General features: G+C 45.3%; 1 protein-coding gene across 2 annotated transcripts in view; it reads right to left on the bottom strand.

Moving 5' to 3' along the window:
- Positions 1-231: 231 nt before the first annotated feature.
- NTF3 (neurotrophin 3) overlaps positions 232-20,617 on the bottom strand; it is a 71,046-nt gene continuing 50,660 nt past the window's right edge. Inside the window, exon 2 of one of the 2 annotated variants that reach the window (XM_084876188.1) lies at positions 232-1,476. In XM_084876188.1, the coding sequence (XP_084732314.1) occupies positions 682-1,455 (774 nt within the window). In that variant the 5' untranslated portion in view covers positions 1,456-1,476 and the 3' untranslated portion in view covers positions 232-681. The remainder of the gene's footprint in view (positions 1,477-20,617) is intronic. The other variant, XM_084876187.1, reaches the window with a different exon arrangement.

Raw genomic sequence — 20,617 nt, forward strand, 5'->3', positions numbered from 1 at the left:
CCAAAACAAAACAAAATCCAACCCTTAAACAACCCCAAACAACAAATGTGCTGAAAAGAAACTTCCAAAACTAAAATTGCCAGGTTTGTTTTTACTGTTCTGGGACCATACCACTGGGGCAATCACAATTCTGATTGGTGAAGTGGATCCCTGTGCGGGTAAGAGAGAGCAGGATACCACCATTCTAGGTGAGTAGAGAGAGGAGAGCGAGTTATTGACAGTGAATTGCCGCCCAAATTAAGCATGGGGCTCAAAGCTACTGGGTAATGTTTTCAATGGAAGTGAAAACAGTTCTTTTAATTAATCAAACATGAAGTACACCAGGAGGGGGATATTACTGTGTCTATACATAACTCTGACATCATCTGATTTTAACAAGTTTACTAAAACGACAGTCATGGCCTTGACAATACTGAATGCAAAATACTGGTGTACACAGATTTTACAGAGCGGCTCCCGAGAGCTGGGTCACAAAATAAGGTTTAACAGATGGGAGAGGCCTGAGGGAAGGCAAGCACACGGATTTTATTGAGAGAAAAAAAAGCTTATATACTGTAGGGTTGCTGAAGTTTAATAAATAAAGGTCAACTTATAATATATAAAAACAATATAAACATTTATATGCTACATGCATATCATATAATTTAAAGTAATAATTTATATATAGGGAGAGATGCCAATCTATGTTCTTCCGATCTTTCTTGACAAGGCACACACACAGGAGGTGTCTATCCGTATCCATCGCCAGCCTACGAGTTTATTGTTTTCTGACGTCAGTGCTCGGACATAGGTTTGGGATGTTTTGCACTGAGAGTTCCAGTGTTTATCGTCAATCCCCCTGCAACCGTTTTTGACAGGCCTGGCTTCTTTACATCTCGTCTCATAAAAATATTGTTTGACAGGAGAGTTGCCGGTTTTGATCTCCCCCAGCACCGTGACCTGGTGTCCCCGAATGTCGATGGCTGATGACTTGTCTGTCACCCACAGACTCTCGCTGTCACACACGGAGTACTCCCCTCGGTGACTCTTGTGCTCTGCGTACCTCTTCCGCCGTGATGTTCTGTTTGACACTTCGGGGTTGCCCACGTAATCCTCCATGAGATACAAGGGAGGGGGCTCCAAGGGGGTGCTATCGCTCAGCAGGACCCGGGGGGAGTTGTAGCGTCTCTGTTGCCGCAGCAATTCCGTGTCCATTGCAATCATCGGCTGGAACTCTGACTTGGCGGGCTCGCCCTGTTCCGGCTCTCGAGGGGCCTCTGCTTTGGGCAGCGTGCTCTGGTAGTTCTCCTTAACGTCCACCATCTGCTTGGAAAGCTTGTTTTTCAAAATATCTGCCTGGATCAATTTAATAATCAGGGAATTTAGTGAGTCTTCTGGCAAACTCCTTTGATCCATGTTGTTACCTTGGATGCCACGGAGATAAGCAAGAAATATCACATAAAACAAGATGGACATCACCTTGTTCACCTGTAAGATCTGAAAAGGAAACACAGGTGTTACTAGCAGGCTGTGGTAGCTGACGCCATTCTGGGACCAGCTACCTGAGCCAGAGTGCCTCTGTGCGGGTAAGAGAGAGCAGGGAGCCACCATTCTGGGTGAGCAAACAAAACTCTGACGTCCCAAGATAGAGCTCATTGATCTTGGTCCCCAACTCTAGGAATCTAAAGCATTTTTCTCTCCTAGACCTCCAAGTGCCTTCAGCTCAAGTCTGTCTTCTAGCTGTGGCTGTGATGGGGAAAGAGATTGTGTGTGTGCGTGCGTGTGTGTGTGTGTGTGTGTGTGTGTACAAGTTGTATAAGCAGGAGAGAGAGAGCAAAGCATATTTTTAAAACAAAGTGAGCCAAAAACATTTCTGGAGAGAATTATAGATTAAAAGGGTTAGGTCTCTTCCTAGGACCCAGGGCACAAAGGCCGAGGCAGGAGGAGGCTGCATGCCAGCCCTTCTGCCTCTGCTCTTTGCTGTTCACACAGCCCCCACTGCACTTGCATCTGATGTCTGCTCTATCTGCAGCCTTCTGTTGGGTGTGAACGATGTCCTGCCACTTCTTTAGACATTATTTGGGCCTTTAGACAGCATAGTCCACTCCACCTTGGCAAATCATGAAGTCAAACCTGAAAATTATAAATGCATATTTACAGCCTTTTATTGGCAACAACAGCCTTGCAAGTGTCTCAAGAGACAGAGTTCTACTGCCCCACCCCTCCCACCTAAATACAGCCCTTGGAGTCTCTCAAAGGAATACCCTGTGGCTGGGTTGGGTTGGTTGCTTCTGTATGGTGACATCAGAGAAGGACTCAGCCCTGACTGGGCCAAGCCTGGTGGAGCTGTTCTCATTGTAAAGGACCATGTGGGACCACTACCTACTCTGTGAGAGAGCTCTGCCAAGCTCTACAGTTAACATGCTTTCCCAGGACACCCAACTGCTCCGCAGAGACTGTCTTCATTCACAAGATGGCAGCAGAAGCTGGAGAGGCAGCAACAACCAGCTGAAATTAATGAGCCGGACTTACCCTGAACTGCAAGTTTCCATGCCGATTAATTGTTCTTTAGTTTATTACAGTTTTCATTACAAAGAGTCTCAGTGGTTAGATTTCTAATTCTGTTATGTCCTTGTTTAAATAGCATTTTTAACCCATCAACACACTCATTCTGTTGCCATAGCAGAACCTCCACATGAGGTTTCCACTGAGTCCATGTGGAATTAGCGGGCTGATCTCAAGATACCGTCCGTGCTGGACTCTCCCTCAGTAGAGCAAAGCCCTTATTCTCAAAAGCTTGGCCCTGGAAGAACTCTCAGGGTGGCTGCATGGGTAATCCCATAGTTAATACCCTGTTATTCACACCACCCGCCGGGAGGTATCCATTCTTTAATCACCATTGCTATCACCTCGCTGGCCCCCAGGGGTATACTGTTTCCTCTTAAAAGCTATGTCTTAGCATGGAAAATAAAAACCCTTCCCTTGGTTCACCTTTGGCACTTTCAGAAAGACTTTACTAAATCTGGGGGGAACAGAAGAGAAATAAACAAAGGTGGCATGAGAAATAGAAAAGCCACCCTGCTAACCCAGTACCCATGCCTGAGCCTGTCCACACTAACTCGTTCCCAGGACTTACAGGCACAGCCTCTTTTCCCATCTTGTCTGAAGAACTGTTTTCTTATCCCCAAAGACCAGCAAGCAATGTTGCAAGCACTTTGTTCCAATTTCCGCCTCCCTCTGATAAGGAGACCATCTTTTTTTTTCCATGGGAACCACTCTGTGGACAACTGACTTCCTCAAGGTTAAAGCAGAGCAAAGGATTCTAGCTTTGCTGCCCAACCCTAGAGTTTGCCCTAGGAATCATATTATCCCAGGAAAAATGGTTCCCACAGGACAACTCATCTCCCTCTCACTCTGCATGTAAGTGACATTTCCTTCCATCTTGCAGGACCAACAAAATGAAACTTGAAAAATACAAGTATATCCTACATACCACTAGAACAGGGGCGGGGAACCTTTTTCTGCCAAAGGCCATTTGGATATTTATAACATCGTTCTTGAGCCATACAAAATTATCAACTTAAAAATCAGTCTACTATATTTGGTCAAACATTTAATTAACTCACCCCTAATGCTTTGGCAGGGCCAGACCAAATGATTTTGCAGGCTTTAAACAGCCCAATGGCCAGATATTCCCCCATCCCTGCACTAGAATTATACCCCCTTTTTCCACCTCCCCATTCCCAAACAGAATAAAGCTTCAATAACATAATTTGAGACTAAATGTTTATGAAAAAATTTTTATTAAATCCCCTCAAACCCAGCCACTATAAACATAGAATATGCAGAATATCTGCTCATAAGGAAATCAATCAAGTATGGTTAGTGGGGGGAGATCCCAAGTATAATAAGAGTTAATGTATAGATTAACAAGGTCAATATAAGGGTGAGTTGATAGAAAGAATGAAAGATGATATCAATGGTTTGGGAATGCTTCTTTATGGCTGGTGGTCTTCATACAGAATTACAGGGTATTAAAAGGAGGTGATCATTTAATCCAATTCCTTCATTTTATAGAAGAGAAAAATCCTAAACCACTGTTTAAAGAAGAAGGGAGATACAAGGGGAAGAGAGAAGAGTTCTCTGCACTTCGGGCCTAACCTCCCTTTTCATTATTTTATGATTGGGCTCATACATTCTATGCCCCAGCCCCGTTCACTCTTCAGAAGGTACTTGGATATGCTTTATAACCCACTAGAGACCCAGTGCATGATTAAATCCTGCAGGTAGAGTCCCTAGGCCTAACCTCCTGCGATCAGAGCCATCTTCTGCCCATTAGCCAGTCCCCAGGCTGAACGCCACCTCTGCCACCAGGCTGTCAGGCCATTGGGATCACCAGCTCATTCCTGGCTGCTCCAGGAGACTTCACCTCCACACGCTTATTCTAGCTTTGCTGCCGATGGAATGTGCTACCTGCTCAGGGTCACTCACGCGGGTGCCGCTGCCATCACCAAGCTGCTGCTGCTGCTGCTGCTGCTACTGATGGGGCTTGAGGTGCTGAGGGAGGCTGTGGGGCCCTCCTGCATCCTACTGATTCTGGCAAGAGCAGCCCCGAGCTGGGCAGTGCATCCCATCAGCGACCAGCCCAGTGCATGCGCATGGAGGTGAAGTCACCAGCGCCTGCTTTACCAAAAGCCTGAGCCCCCAAACAGCTGAGGATGAGCTGGTGATCCCAATGGCCTGACAGCCAGCCTGGTCCTCTTTCCACCCACCCTGATTCCTCTGTTCAACTCGCTGATCCATGGAACCTTGTGGGCCAGGGGAAGGGACCAAAAGGTCAGCAGTTCAGCTTGCTTGCCAGTCGCCAATCCCCAGTCCCATCCAGTCCCTGCTCACTGGTAGGGACAGGGGAAGGACCCAGAAGTGGTCAATGCCAACCGGTCGTTTGGTCATTTTGGTCTTGACACCTCTTGGCCTTTTATTATTATGATGTGCATGTGTGCTCCCCTTACCTTGCACACTTTCATTGACTCTCCATGGAAATTTTACCCATTTCTCCTTGCCTGGTTCAAAAACTACCTTTCCTAAGAGGCTCCCAGCAGCAACAATTGCTACTTCCTTTGCATTTGCTGCAGCATGTTTTTCAAATGACAGTGGTAGCAGGTATGGCATCCTTCATGGCATCACATGGCTTACTTTCTAGACGTTCTCTCTTCTAAAGTCAGGAGACCCTTCCTCCCTGCTTGTGTCTGTACCTCTCCCTGCTGTCCACACCACAATGCACACAAGGTGGAGGTGGAGGTCTAGGTGCCATGAGTCAGAGCTGGAAGTAATGGTGGCTGAAGGCAGAACCAGTTTCATAATGTGCAGGGCCTCATGCAAAAGTTATTTAGAGGCAGAGTGGCTTCAGGAGGCGTGACCATGCTTGAGCCAATGTGTGGAGCCTCCAGGCACACGTCCCATTCTTCCATTGCACTTCATTTACAAAACACATATTCAGAGATAAAGTTCTTAAGAATTTCAAGATGACAACAGAGCATTGAACCCTAAGTTCAACGGTGTCCTCTTTGTGAGTGCGGGACCCCAGGCCACTGCATTGGTGCACACCCAAAAAGCCAGCTTTGGCTATAGGAGCTAAGATGTTCTATCTTGGGAAATTGTTTGAAGGTAAAGTAGAAATCCATTTTTGGTCAGGGGTGATGGGCAAAGCCCATGGATTACTGCATTGAGAGTGACATGTTCAAAGTGATGGAAAGGAGCTATGACTTTGGTGATAATCTGGCAGAGAGAGCCTAGAGTTGTGGAGTAGGGAGTGGGGGGAAAGGCCCTTGAGACTGCCTGATTTCCCTTCCAGTCAGCAGTGACTGAGGATGGAGGGAGCTGAATGAAGTAATGGGAGAGGTCAGCTTTGTCAGGGAGAAATATTTTTTAAAGAATAGTTTATTGATTTTGAGAAAGAGATGAAGGGAGGGTGAGGGTGGGTAGGCATGCAAAAGTGCAACATTGATCTGCTGACTCCTGTGTACTCCCCCACCAGGAATTGAACCAGCAACCTTCCAGTGCTCAGAACGATACACAACCAACTGAACCATACTATGCAGAGCAGGAAGAAATATTTTATCACTGATCTTCCCATGAAAGCATGGTGAGCATGAAAAGCAGATTGACTTTTAGTTGATTTTATTATTGTTTTTAAATTTTCTACCAACAATACTACTGCTTGTACAAGTATTAAACTAGTGGACTTTCCTGTCCACCCCACATGGGTGCACACTGCCTCTGGGAGACCAAAGGCATTTTGTGAGTTAAAATGCAGGTCTCCTGACTCTTTTAGACAGTCCCATCCCCTTCAGGAGAACCAACACACAAACTCAGCACAAGGAAAGCAGGCCACCTCTGGTAGGGGTAGGGTTGGGGGGGAGTAGTAGGGGCTTTCCTGGGGTGGGAAGGACTCTGGGGGGTCAATTGGGGAAAGGAAAGACATATGTAAAACTTTAGATAATTTAAAAAAACATGGTAATAATATAAAAAGCTGTTTGTGGAAAATGGGCCTCTGTGACCCATCTCCAGCATGGTCAGCTTTTGATGGAAACAGTTGCTGAATTTCCCCAGGGCAAACAGAATGTAGGGAGGAGGGAAGAGGATATAAGAACAAAGAACTATGGATGTGGGCTAGCATCATGATGGAAACCCCTGAGGCACCTGCTTTAACTAGACAGGGGGAAGTAGAGGCAACTAGAAAAAGCCTAAGCCCAAATTTTTAGATGGCTCGATGGGGAGACAATAAGACTTAGGCAACGTATAAGGAAACAGGTCACTGCATAGTACTCAGCCAATGAGGAACCAGAGGAGAGACTAAAAAAATAAACTGTGTTTGCTGCCCCAGGTGTGACTGTACAACTGGACAGACACACAATCTCGAGGATGTATTAAAAGTCTCATTTTCGCCAGACTTTTTTCTCTAAGTCTGTTATTTGAATTCAGACAGGTGAGCATTTCTCACACTGCTCAAAGCCCCTGATCCTGCCATTTCTGGATCTGGACTGTTTATTACCAGCACATCCCAAACCTTGCCACATTCCTCTGTAATCAGTGGTGGGAATGACCATTTGCAGGCTGGTAAGTGTTCCTGAACTATTTTCAAGGCTGGATTAAAACCCAGAAGGTGAGAAACCAAAATGGTGGCATAAGGTATACACCTCTACATGCTGCCTCTCACAACTACACCAAAACTACAACTAAAATACAAAACAACTATCACCCAGAACCATGGGAAAACTGGCTGAGTGGAAGTTCTACAACCAGAAGGAAAGAAAAAAGCACATTGAGACTGGGTAGGAGGTGCAGAGCCATGGAAAAGCAGAGGTATGGAGGTGCACATCGAGAGGGCTGGCAACTGAGGACAAGTTTGTCTTTTTCAAGAGGGAGGGAGACACAAGCTCCCAACTGCTCTGAACTCCAGTTTCTGGTGAGACTCTGGGGACCCAGACTCCTACAGGGAGAAACTGACTGTCTGGCATTGGGTTAGAAAGTGAGGGTGGCTTTCTCCCAGAGGTGCACACAGGAATTGTTTACTGCACTGGGGCATGGGACTCAGGGACTCGGAAACTCAGATGCAGAGAAGGCTGACTGGCAGCCTTCACTGTTTGCCACACCCTAGTAATTCCCTGAGACTCTGCCCTGCCCAATTTACAAACCCACCCAAACTGTGCACAGTGACTTTTGCATATGAACGGCTTGCTCTATTGCAGCTTAACCTAACAAACGCTGGATCAGCTCCAAAACTTCCAAACCCCAAGCAAAGAGGAGAAATATGCAGATCTTGCTTAGCTCCTGCTGGGTGGCCTCAGACAGTAGCTGACTTGAATCTCCTTGAAGATCCAGGAGCCAGTGTACCTAGTGGTTAGTGTGAGATGACACCATATTTCAACTCTTCATATCCATAAGCGGCACACTCAAGAGGCAGACTCAGTGAACACCAAAGCCCACTGAAGCAAGTCCTGCCCCATAAAGGTGTCTCCAGCACAGCAGTTCTTCCATTATGGACACAGCTGATCCTCACAGCCAATTGGCCTGAAGGTCAATTCCTCCCAGTGTACCAACAGCAATCAAGGCTTAACTACAACAAGACTGTGCACGCAGTCCACAAAGGGGTGCACCAAGAGTGTCCACCTCAGGTGATTGATGAGGCTGAGCCACTGGGCCCTATAAGTAACCTACAATACAAAGCCACTCCATCAACACAGGGAAGCAGCCAAAATGTGGAGACAAAGAAACATGTCATAAATGAAAAGAATGAAGGAAAGCAAACTACTAGATATAGAGTTTAAAACCACAGTTGTAAGGTTACTCAAGAATCTTCTAAAAACTGCTGAGAAACTTAGTGAGACCTTTGAGGAATTTAGTGAGACCTTCAAGGATCTTAATGAGAATGCAAAAAAAAAAAAAAAAAAAAAAAAAGGAAAAGGATCAGTCAGAAATTAAGCATACACTGTCTGAAATAAAGAGTAATATATAGAAATCCAATAGTAGACTAGAGGACCCCAAGAATCAAACCAAAGATTTGAAATATGAGGAAGCAAAAAACACCCAATCAGAAAAACAAAAAAGAAAAAAGAATAAAAAAATATGAAGATAGTGTAAGGAACCTCTGGGACAACTTCAAGCATACCAACATCCAAATTATGGGAGCACCAGAAGAAGAGAGAGAGCAAGATATTGAAAACCTATTTGAAGAAATAATGACAGAAAACTTCCCCTACCTGGTGAAAGAAATAGACTTAAAAGTCCAGGAAGCACAGAGAACCCCAAACAAAAGGAATCCAAAGAGGACCACACCAAGACACATCATAATTAAAATGTAAAAGACAAAGAGAGAATCTTGAAACAGTAAGAGAAAAACAGTTAGTTACGGGTGTACCCATATGACTGTCAGCTGATTTCTCAACAGAAACTATGCAGGCCAGATGGAAGTGGCAAGAAATATTCAAAGTGATGAACAGCAAGAACCTACAACCAAGATTACTCTACCCAGTAAAGCTATCATTCAGAATTGAAGGTCAGATAAAGAGCTTCACAGACAAGAAAAAAAATAAAGTAGTTCATCACCACCAAACCAGGATTATAAAAAATGCTGAAGGGTATTATTTAAGAAGAGGAAGAAGAAGAAAAAAGTGAAGATAAAAATGAACAACAAAGTGACAACAAATACATATCTATCAACAAGTGAATCTAAAAATCAAGTCAATAAAAAAAATCTGATGAAGAGAATAAACTGCTGAATATAATAGAATAAGGGGCATAGAAAGGGAGTGGACTGACAATTCTCAGGGGGAAGGGGGCATGAGGGGTGCGGGAAGAGATTGGACAAAATTCTTGCACCTATGGATGAGAATGGTGGTGGGAGGTAAGAGCATGGAGGGGAAATCAGGTGGAGGGGAGCTATGGGCGGGGGGGGGGGGAGAGAGGAACATCTGTAATAATGTGAACAATAAATATTTATTTAATAAACCAACCAACCAAACAAAAAACCCCAGCAGGCTGCCTGTAGATTCCGCATGATAATCTGCTTGCAGTTTTTGCTATAAAGAGCAAGCCCATGTAGGAGAACTCACCAGACACAACGTTGGAAATCATAAATGACCCTAGATAACCTCCTAGTTTTTACAAATAAGGAAACTGAGGCTTGGCATGGTGGTGAATGGAGTTGTCTGAGATCAGACTGCTCAATAACAGCAGAGAGTGACAGGTGACACTCAGTTCTTCAGCTCTACAAAAACCATGTGGCTTGTGCCTGATTGGTTATTGGGAGGGCTAAGTAATGAAGTCTCTATGAGAGCACTTAGCACAGTAATGGCATAGAGTGAGGCACTGGAAATAGGACTTGAACATAAACCCAAGTTACCTGTGGCAGCAGGGATGCTGTATGCCTGGCCCGTATGCACCCATACAAAGTACTGGAGGGGCTGTGAAGAGGGAATGCAGTGCCAGTGCAGCCTGTCAAGGCACATCAGTGATGTTTGGGATTTAGAGCGTTGTCTACGCTGGGGTTCATAAGCAATGAACCTTCTATGTTATCACTGTTGGCATGTCTCCTTTTTTATGATGAAGCCCTGTCTTCTTCATCCACACGCTAGCTCAGGGCTGGTCTCATTTATTGAATGAGCGCCCACTATAATCGAGATCTACCCAAGACACAGCTCACTGGCCCATGATCTGTATGGACTTCTGCCAAGTCTGGTTTGGAAGCCAATCAATTCTGCCTTCTTTTCCCAAAGAAAATACAGGCCCTGGCTCTGAAGTGGGCCCTGGTCCCTAGGCTCTTCTTGGCTCTAATTGGAAAAAGACCTGTTAAAGACCTCAGTAAAACCCCCTTCCTACACTCTCCCCAGTGCCCACTTCCTCTGCGCAGAGCTTTCCAAGATCCTGACCAACTTGCACATGCTGTTTTCCTCACTTACAAATGCTTTCCCACATATGGTGTTTTCTCGGTCCCTGGAGCAACATTCCTACAAGGTTTCACCATCCCTCAAAATACTCAAAAGAGAGCAATTTCTGATTCCTCCTTTTTGGCTCAGTTTATAATACACACTGAGGGGTTTGGAGTATTCAAGAAGCAGATGAAATGGAAAAGGAAGCTGAGGTGAAGAGTGGTACAGGATCTGACCCATAGCAAGCACCCGGTCTGCCCTGCGCACCAGGTCTGCCCTGCTCACTTACAACGAGTTGGGGCCTGTATCCACTGAGTTCCAATTCCCCTCTCCCCACACTCTCTACCTCCTCCAACTATATACCAGAGACCTCACTTAGTCCCTACATATGGAGTAGATTTTTAGTCTAGTCAGAGTGGGAGCACAGGAACAAAAATGCTACATACCACGTACTGACATACATCAATATTTAATCTTTTTTGTTGTTTTTTGTTAATCCTCATCCAAGGATATTTTTTCCATTGATTTTTAGAGAGAGTGGAAGAGAGAGAGGGAAGGAGGAAGGAAGTAAGAGAGAGAGAGAGAGAGAGAGAGAGAGAGAGAGAGAGAGAGAGAGAGAGAGAAACATCAATGTGAGACACATTGATTGGTTGCCTCCCAGACATGTCCCACCTGGGCTATGGATCAAGCCTGCAACTGGAATTAAATCCAGGATCCTTTAGTCCACAGGCCAATGCTCTAACAACTGAGAAAATTCAGTTAGGGACAGTCTTTAATCTTGATAACCATTCCTCTGAGTTCATTTTCCATTTCATATGGGGAAGTTGAGGCACAAGTTTATTTAATAACTAGTTAATAAGCAACAGAGCCTTGGTTTGATCATAGTCTGGATCTGAAGTTGATGCTCTTAATGATTATACTGTGCTATCTGTCTGTCCCTGTGCTCAAACATTCCAGAGAGTTTATATCCAAAGGAAGCTCACGTTCCAAGTTCAGAGCCAGGACAGCTGCCACCAGCAGGTTGAGTGTCTTCCTAAGAAGGCTCAGCTGCAAGCAGAGTTTCCAGGGATTTGAGGCCACCACTCTGGTCTCCTCCTCCTATGTCCATCCCACCAAGGCTGTGTGTTGCAGTGGAGGAGGCATGAGATCAAATGTGGAAGCACTTTTAAACCTGCCAAGTTTTTAATATGCAAATTCAAAAGATATCATGATTTCTGGTACAGCATCTTCCTCCAGAGGCAAATGCATCCTCTGGCTGGGGCGAACAAGGACATGGTCCAGCTGTATCCAGAAGGGCCTAAATCTTTGGAGAATTTATGCAGCTATGACATGGTCTCTGACTAATGCTAAGGGCTCAAAAGACCACATCCTGCCAGATAACCCTAACATTTTGCTCAGGGAATGGAAAGAGAGAGAGAGGTGGGAAAATGATAGATTTAAAGTTGAATGACCAAAAGGAAAGGAATGAGGTGGAAATATTAAACTAAGACCATATAAAAGACCGGCTAAGCTTGTTCCCCAGACATTAATTGCAAAATTAACTCAAATTAGCTTTGTTCTGAACACAGATCCTGAGGTCTAAAAATTAGGTAGAGGGCCCATGCAAAGACATTCTGACACACAACAAGGCGAGGAGCGAGGAGAGACAGATTCTGGTAGAGCCTCTGCTGGGGATTGGTCTGGTTTTGGTTAATCTCTTTATTAATGATCCGAAGCAAAAGTGGGGGGGGGGAGCAGCAGATTAATTAAAATGCACAGATGACGCTCAAAGGGAAGGTGCTACAAACACCGGTGAGGACAGAGCAATTATTCCCCAGCACCCATGAGGGTTGGCAACCTGGAAATAGCATGAGATTCAAACTGGAAACATGTAGGTTAACTCACTGGGGGCCATATATATCCAAAACCAACAAGGGAGGAAAAGGCTTGCAAAAGGATGAAGGGAATGAGTTATTACACAGAGTAAATGAGAAGTGAACTCACATGTATAGGGCTCACATGTATGTGAATTTCCCCTGTAACTCAACATTCGTTTCTAAAACCCACCTCATTCACTCTCAGCACACCTTTGGGGTCATGACAACTATCACATTCCTTGTCTTAAAAGTACACAAAAGTTCATAAATTGAACTTCAGAGAAGGCCCCAAATGGAGCCAAGACCAGAGAGTACGTAAGTCAATAACTGCCACTTGAAGATGCACAAAGCATGCTCTGAATTCCCCAAATCCAAAAGTGAGGGGTGATCTAGAGAAGGAAGAGCCAGCCTCTCTCTCTCTCTCTCTCTCTCTCTCTCTCTCTCTCTCTCTCTCTCTCTCTCTGTCTCTCTCTCCCATCTCATTTGAAAATTCCCAACCTTTGGGTAGGTCTGCATTTACACAGAGTCAAAACAGGACAGAGCAGAGGTAAGGAGAGAGATTCCTAGCCTGTTCTTTAAAAATCTCTCATGCTGCATAGTTCTTCTGTTAAAACTTACTTAACTCATGGTTCTGAATCTTACTTGGCCCATGGTCTGGACTTGGACAAGGTCCTCAGTTTTCATGAGATGCTGGCTTCCAGTGGCAGCAAGACACAGTCCACAGGACAAGAATGAAATAAACAATAGAGAGAACCTTGGGAGGTTGACTTGCCTCCCTCAGAAAGGAATTTCTAATTGGTCCTTCTTTGAAGCCAGAAAATGAGGAATAGGGATTCTTGAATGGATAAGGAATCTATATTCAAAACCAAGCTTGAGGCCCCAAGATGGAAGTTGAAAGCTATGTGTTTGCTTTGCACACCTTTTGGGAGGAATTTTGTTCAAAGCATCCCCTCCTCTGGCCCCAAAGCAGTGAAAGATGGAAGGTATGGCACATGTCAAAACAATGCACCCCAGAAGCTCCAAGAGAAAGGTAGCACAGTTATTCCTCAGGCTCAGGAACCCTCTGGCACTGTCCCATCTTGGCAAAAAGATCTGAAAGGAGCTTGGTGTGCCGACATGGGCCCCAGGAACCCCAGATTTGCTTTATCTTTTCTACACTACAAACTCTCATTTCATGGCAACGGTGGTCAAGGAAGGATCTGCCAGAGAAAATCTATGTTAATCCAGCTATGGGCAATAAGGGCATTTATCTAGTAAATTTAGTTTTCTTTGTTCTGGGCACTAATATTCATTCATCACTGTGCATAAGGGTGTGGTTGCATGGGCTTGTGCATACATGGGCATGGGTGTGTACACACATACACACAAGAACACACACACACACACATACACACACACACACACACACACACACACACACAGAGTGTAGCTCCCCAAGATGAGGATGGGTTATGGTTGGGCTATTTCCAATTTATTATATTATTAAATATTCTGAGACATTTTGATTTCAATTTCATTTTCTATACCTCGGCTAACTCCATTTTTCATGTGTAAAAATACACAAGGCAAGGTGGCTTCAGTTACATACACAGTTTGGGATCCACCTAGTGCTAAACTCTTAGCATCAGAGAACTGATCCAAGCCAACCTTTTTGTTTTTAATTTATGCCTCATGTTCCAGTTGGGTTTATATGTTCAGTATACATGTTACTTGCAAAGTGCTATATAGGTGTAACTTAATATTATTACATGGAGGGGTTGTTAATAATTATAATAAATTATGATGATGGTGGTGATGACAAAGTATCATTCTTATCTACCCAGCCAAAAATGAGTCTCAAAATGGCAGAATAAAGAAGTTGGCTTCGTCTTGAGAGCTGGAAGCTCAGGGAAATCCCAAAACATGACTTCCCTTCACACTCTGGATGCCTCTTCCAAACCAAGACCACAACTGGCTTGGCAACACCCAAACCTTTGACTGTGCATCAACCAGAGCAGCATCAGCAAGGCTGCGATGAACCAAACCATAATGGTTTGGCCCCAGGAGGACTTGGCCACAGTAAGTGTGGTCAGATGGCAGCCTTTCTCCTCCAGTCTTGACGATCAGGCGTGTGTGAAATATAGCCTATGTCTCCCCCTCACGCCTCCTCCTGGCCCCACAACCAACCTCCTTTTAGGAGGATGAGGGATTGGCAATGATTTGTGGCTGTCTTTGCTCTGAATCCACTCTCCAGGAAATCACCATGTCTGACAATTCCAAGGGTAAGGCTTCCTTCCACTCTGCTGGTGTCTCCTCCCTCTGCTCACCCTGGCTGCCATTGTTCACCTGAACATGAAAGGCGGCTATACAGTGACTTCCTGAGCCCCTTCTCATCCACTTGTAATGTGCACACAGGAGGCTGGGTTGTGCACACAGGATGCTGGGATGTGCACACAGGAAGAAAATCAATCTCCCACCAAAACTAATGTGTTTGGTAGGCACTTCATAAATGTTATGACTTCAATCCCAAACAGTCTACTGACTCTTTCTGGGTAGCTGGGTGAGACTAAAAGCCAACTCAAAGCTTGTCCTTTGATAGCAATTTTGGCACCAATAGCCTGAACCCAAAGCTGTCTTTAATCACAGACACAGTCATAATAATCGCTAGTAATAACAGCTAGCATTGCCTGAGCCATGCCATATGCTAGGGACTTTGCAAGACACTTTACATGGATTATCTCAATTAATCCTCACAGACACGATTATTATCCCCACTTTGCATCTGAGGAAACTGAGGCTCAGAGGGATTAGGTCGCTTTGGCTGAGATAAAAATCAATTGAGAGGCAGAGCAACGATGCAAGCCCATGTATGTGAACTCTCAGAACTCACTTTTAACCAATACTGCATAACATCTTCCAATTCATTCCAGAGAGTCTAAGGCACTTGCCACTGGCTTGCAGTGAACTAGGCAGCAGCAAGCACCAAACTGGCGAATTAATTGTCTTTCCTTTTTTAGAAAAAGAGACATCCAAGACAGGCCCTCTGAAACGTCGAGGACATTTCACTGACTGAAGCTGGCATCACCAATTCATAGCAGCTGAAAAACGTATTTCTGTGACATGGGGCTAATGGGCTCCTTTAGCCATGCTTCAATTTCCCCAAATGGAAGCTATGCCTTTCCTATTTCCTTATTTGATATGCACACAAAGAAGACCAATAACCCAGGGATTCTTTGTGAAAATTGCTGACATTTGGAAGGCGATACAGATTTCTGAATCTTTGGTTCTCATTGGTGTTAGCATATTTGTAGTTGACAAGTAGAAATAAAGTAACATGGCCTCTTGGCACATCTCCTGCTCTGATTTATGAATAAAAACTGACCCTGCTACTAACCAGCTTTGAAGCTGTGGGAGGACCATGGCTGGTGTTGGGAGTCTCAGTTCCGCACAGAATTTCTCCACGGAGGAAAAATTTGGTATTTCAGGAAGGAAAGTTCTTCATTGTTCAGTTTTGTCCCCTACACTCAAAGCACTGGCCCCGTCCCACTTAACACCCAGTCATGGTAACAACTCTTTTTTTAAAAAAGCACTCACACTTCCAAATACCATCTGAGATGGCCTTATCCCTCCTAATTAAGCATCACTTAACACAATGCTGGTGGACTATAGCAGTTGTTCTCAGCCATTTTTGGATCGCTGACCCTTTTTAAAATGCAGTAAAAGCTAAAAATCCTCCTCCCTAAAACAAACAAACAAACAAACAAACAAAAAAACCACCAAAAACAAAAAACATGTATGTGCACATAAAGGGGAAAAATTCCAAAGTCATTTCAAGGCAGTTTATAGGCTCTCTAAAGCTTAACCCAGAGACCCAATCCTCAATGAAGAATTCTTGATCTAAAGAGTTTCAAAGGTTCTTTCTGGCCACAATACTCTATGCTTCTATTACCCTCTGCCAACCCTGAGTCATTTCTGCACTAGTCCACATGATTCTCATTACTGGTCTCATTTTCTGGTCTTCCCTGTTTCTCTGTGTCCCTTGGAAGCTATGAAGCCAGGCAATGGCTTCCTAATCTTCTAGGATTCTCACACAATAGGAATTTTATGATGAGAAAGCGACTTGCCCAAAATGAAACAATAAATTAGTGGAAGAGCCAGAACTAGAACCCAGCTCTTCAGAGCAGCGGTCACCAACCTTTTAGACCTCACGGACGACCAGTGGCCCAGAGGATGAACCCTGGACTGCTCATCTGGAACAAACACAGAATAGTATGTTTAAAAATATAAAGATGGAAATCTGCCCACAAGGCTCAGTTGCCAGCAGGACTTTCTCACGGAGGCATAAGAGTCCCATGTGAGCCTGACCAGTGCAGCGTATTTAACACTACACTGTGCAAGGGCTGGGCCCCCAGCAGCCTCACCCAGCCCACAAGGTAGCCCATGGAGGAAGCATCCTCCCCTCTTTCCTCTTACAAATATTTGTATATCTCCGGGCCATCACCCAGTAACATCCACACTCCTCAAGGGCTTTGGGACTTTGTGCATTTTCCTTTCCATCTCTCATCCTGCACCACTCTGGATGACTTCACCTCCAATATGCTGTTTTGACCACAGTATAGTGGAAGTAACAAGATGAGGCCATAAGAGGTCATACAGTTTCTTCCTGTTCTTGGACCCTTGAGGTGCCATGTGAGTCATCTGACAGCTGCATGGCCAGCATGCTAGAGAGATCCCCCTCGATGGTCTTCCAGCTGGCCTTGCCAAAGCTAGCCTTGCGAGTGAAGCTGGCCTGGATAACCTGGACCAGCCCATCATCTGGCTGGGTACCACCAGGCAACTTCTGTTAGTGCTACACGAGCACTGAAGGACCCCTAAATCCAGCTCTACCCAAAACCCTGATGTGCAAAATCATGACAAATAACAAAAATGGCTGTAGCTTTACACCATTAAGTTTTGGGGTGGTTTATTACACAGCAAAAGGTAAAAGCCATTGAATAAATTTGCTTAGAAGGGTGTGGGTCAGGTCCTGGATCCAGGATGTAAAATGGGTCTACAGGACAATGACTATGCACTACTGACTACTGGAGGCTGGCGCTCTGAAGAACAGGAATGTAGGAATGTCACCTGAAAGTGTGGCAGCCAGAAAGTATGAAACCACCCTGCACTCTGGGTGAGTGTGTGTGTATAAAAGAGAGAGAGAAGGGAGGCAGAGAGAAGGGGATGAGGAGTAGGAGGGAGAGAGAGACAGGCAGACAAGGCTTTCTTGAATAGGGGGCTTCGCTGAGTCAAAGGCCACTGAACAGATGGCTTTTCTACCTCACTGGGAAAAACTGGGGTAGCGAAAGAGAATGCCTCTTACTAAGCCATTACTGCTATAGCTGAAGGGTGTCTGAACTTAGATTCATGTGAGAAATTGCTCCACCCGGCCACTATACCAGTTCTAGTTAATGCTTTCATTAGCTTACATTTTCTTCTGCCAGCCAGAAAAATGAACAGGTTGGTGCCCTGGGCATGGCAGGTAGCCACTGTCCCAGTGCTATGAGAAAGTACAAAGGCATGAACACTCAGTTTCAAAAGGAGCTCCCTGGCTGTGACACAGAGGCCCACGAATCAGGCCATGATCGATAGTGCAGGTTGTTTGTCCCCTGGCCCCAGGATAGTTGGGGCAATGCCCAGCAGCACCGCCATCAAAGGTGGGGAAGGGGGGAATTCCAACCAATACACATGCTGCTGGGAAGCAGAAAGGCAGTGTGTGTGAGAGAGTGTGTATATCTGTGTGTGAGAGAGTGTGTATGTCTGTGTGTGTGCCCTTTAGTATGTGTGAGTCTACAAGTGTATGAGTGTGTGTGTGTGTGTGTGTGTGATATGTGTCTATGTTGTATGTTTGGAAAGAGATGCTAAGAAGGGGAGAAAACCCAAGGATTAAGACTAGGTGCTCCCCTCAGCTTCCCCATTTGGTCACTCACTGGAAGACCATGGACCAGCCTATTTTTCCCTCCTCCCAAGCATCAGTTTGTTCTTCTACACAGGGGTCCTCAAACTTTTTAAAGTGGGGGCCAGATCACGGTCCCTCAGAGAGCTGGAGGGCCGGACTATATGAACTACTAATTCCTACTGTAACACCTCGGCTGCGCTCACTGCCCAAAAAACCTGGAGGGCCGGATCAGACTCCTCTGCGGGCCGCATGTGGCCCGCGGGCCGTAGTTTGAAGACTCCTGTTCTACAAGGCCAGGGAATCCTACAGTTGTTCCAGTGCTAGCTGTCTGCTTACTCTCAGGAGACCTAAACAAGGCTCTGGGCTTCATGCTCTCTCTCTATCTACTTGGACACAGAGAAGTGAGAGGTGTTGCTAGGGTTCCTACTTACACCGCCCCCCCCCCCCCCACACACACACACACACCATCAGCTTTGCTAATTTACAGAGTAAGGCACAGGGCTCCATGGCCTTCTCAGGTTCTGTGAATTAGAAACATGTAAGGACAGGCAGGGGAGAAGCCTGGAAGATAGAGAAACTCTGGGTCAAGTTTGCATTTCTCATTATTTCCTCAACCCTTCTCAAATTCCTTTTGTTTAGAAACCTCCTTGAGTTTCTAAGCCTTCCCCCTCCCCCATCCCACCCCTGAAAAGCTCTAGGAGCTCCTCCAGCCTGTAACCCTTCTGGATAACACATTCCATATGTCGGTCACTCTGCACGAAATGTCTGCACTCACTTTTCTGGTCACCTCCTCCGTGATCTCTCCACACTGCCTCTCCCTAGAATAGCCTACCAAGCCCCTCACAGACCCTCTATTCAAGAAGCATGAGTTTGGTTCAGGTTGGAGCACCCTGTGCTGTCCCTTCACCCCCAGGTCAATTCCCATTTAGGATTCCCACAGGTTTGCCTCCTGGGTGCCTAGAGGGCTTTGCCTTTGCTCCAGCCTACACGCTGCCACAACAGCTGTGGGAGACCCTCCTTTAAGCACTGGGTCTAATTGAGCAGTGCTCCCACTGAGCTGGCCACATAATTTGCTTAGCATGTGCTTTTATAGCAGGGCAACACAGCATTCTATTGTCTTCCTGCCCCACCCCAACTCCCCCTCTTCCCATGGTAAAGAAAGGCTGCAGATATTTTTCCAACATCATTTCCAATGTTCCTTTTGTGGATGCAAACAGACCTTCCATTCCTCCTCACCTAACCCTTACCCCACGCACCTCCCCCATGCATCCTGCCCCCTCTGATATATATATTTTGGCAACTGAGCTTCAGTCTTGAAAAAAACTGCAGCGCACAGCTTCACACCAGTTTTCCTGGGTTTCCACAGCTCTGGAGAAGTTGAGTTGGGTGGGCCAAAGATGACCTCAAACTGGTCAAGGGAACCTGAGAACTGCATGCAATTGCTCTTCCTCAAAAGCATCATTGTATTAAAGCCTATGGGCCCCTATGGGTGCTCTGTAGAGCCAGCAGAGGACATCTTGAAACAGGAAATAATACAAACTGTTAACCGAATAAGTGCAGGTGGGAATGAGTAAGGAAAACATGAGACCGCAGGGGCCAGATTGAGGGCTCAAAGCTTTCCAAAGCAGACACACAGGTCTCAAGCATAGAAGCACATCTGGGTGTGGCAGACCATGGACTCTTAAAAGGACAGAAGGATGGTGCTTTGAGCACCAACCAGATGCCAAACACTGCAATTTAAAATGTAATCCCACTGTCTCTAGCTTTTTCAGTGGAGATGGAGTTAGGAAAATTATAAAGAAAGGGTATTGTTATATTATTTATTTTTTAAATTAATTTATTTTTTAATCCTCACCTAAGGTCTTGCTTAAAAAGAGGAAGGAAAGGAGGGAGGGAGGGAGGGAGAGAGATAAGAGAGAGAAGAGATAAATAGATCTATATGAGAGAAAAACATTTATCAGTTGCCTTCCGTACAGGTCCTGACTGGGAATGGAACTGGCAATCTTTCGGTGCATTAGATAATACCCAACTGAGCCACTCTGGCTTAGAGGTATTGATATTTTAAAGCTGTGAAATTTAAAGCATAAGTAGGCAAGTGATAGGCTCAAGGTTGTCACAGCTTGCGGTAAAACTAAAACCCGACTTCCACTCCTACAGTCTTCAGAAAAGATAACCTTTTCTCCATTATCAAAGTCCTGATGTGTCTAAAGGACAGACCACATACCTATGAACACCCAGGAAGTAGAAACTCTTCATCTATCTCACCATAGGGAGGTCGATGGAGCACAGAGATCTTTGGGAGCAGAGCCACTTCCACCCCAATACCGGTGAGTCATATGATTGAGGAGAAGATCCCCATGGATTTTGGGAGAACCCCTATAGTACAAAATTCACACAGTATTTTCCTCGAGGGTCCCTATTTCTTTAATGCACCAGTT

This window comes from Pipistrellus hanaki (assembly GCF_964339955.1).
Source record: "Pipistrellus hanaki genome assembly, chromosome: 3".
Lineage (NCBI taxonomy): Eukaryota > Metazoa > Chordata > Mammalia > Chiroptera > Vespertilionidae > Pipistrellus > Pipistrellus hanaki.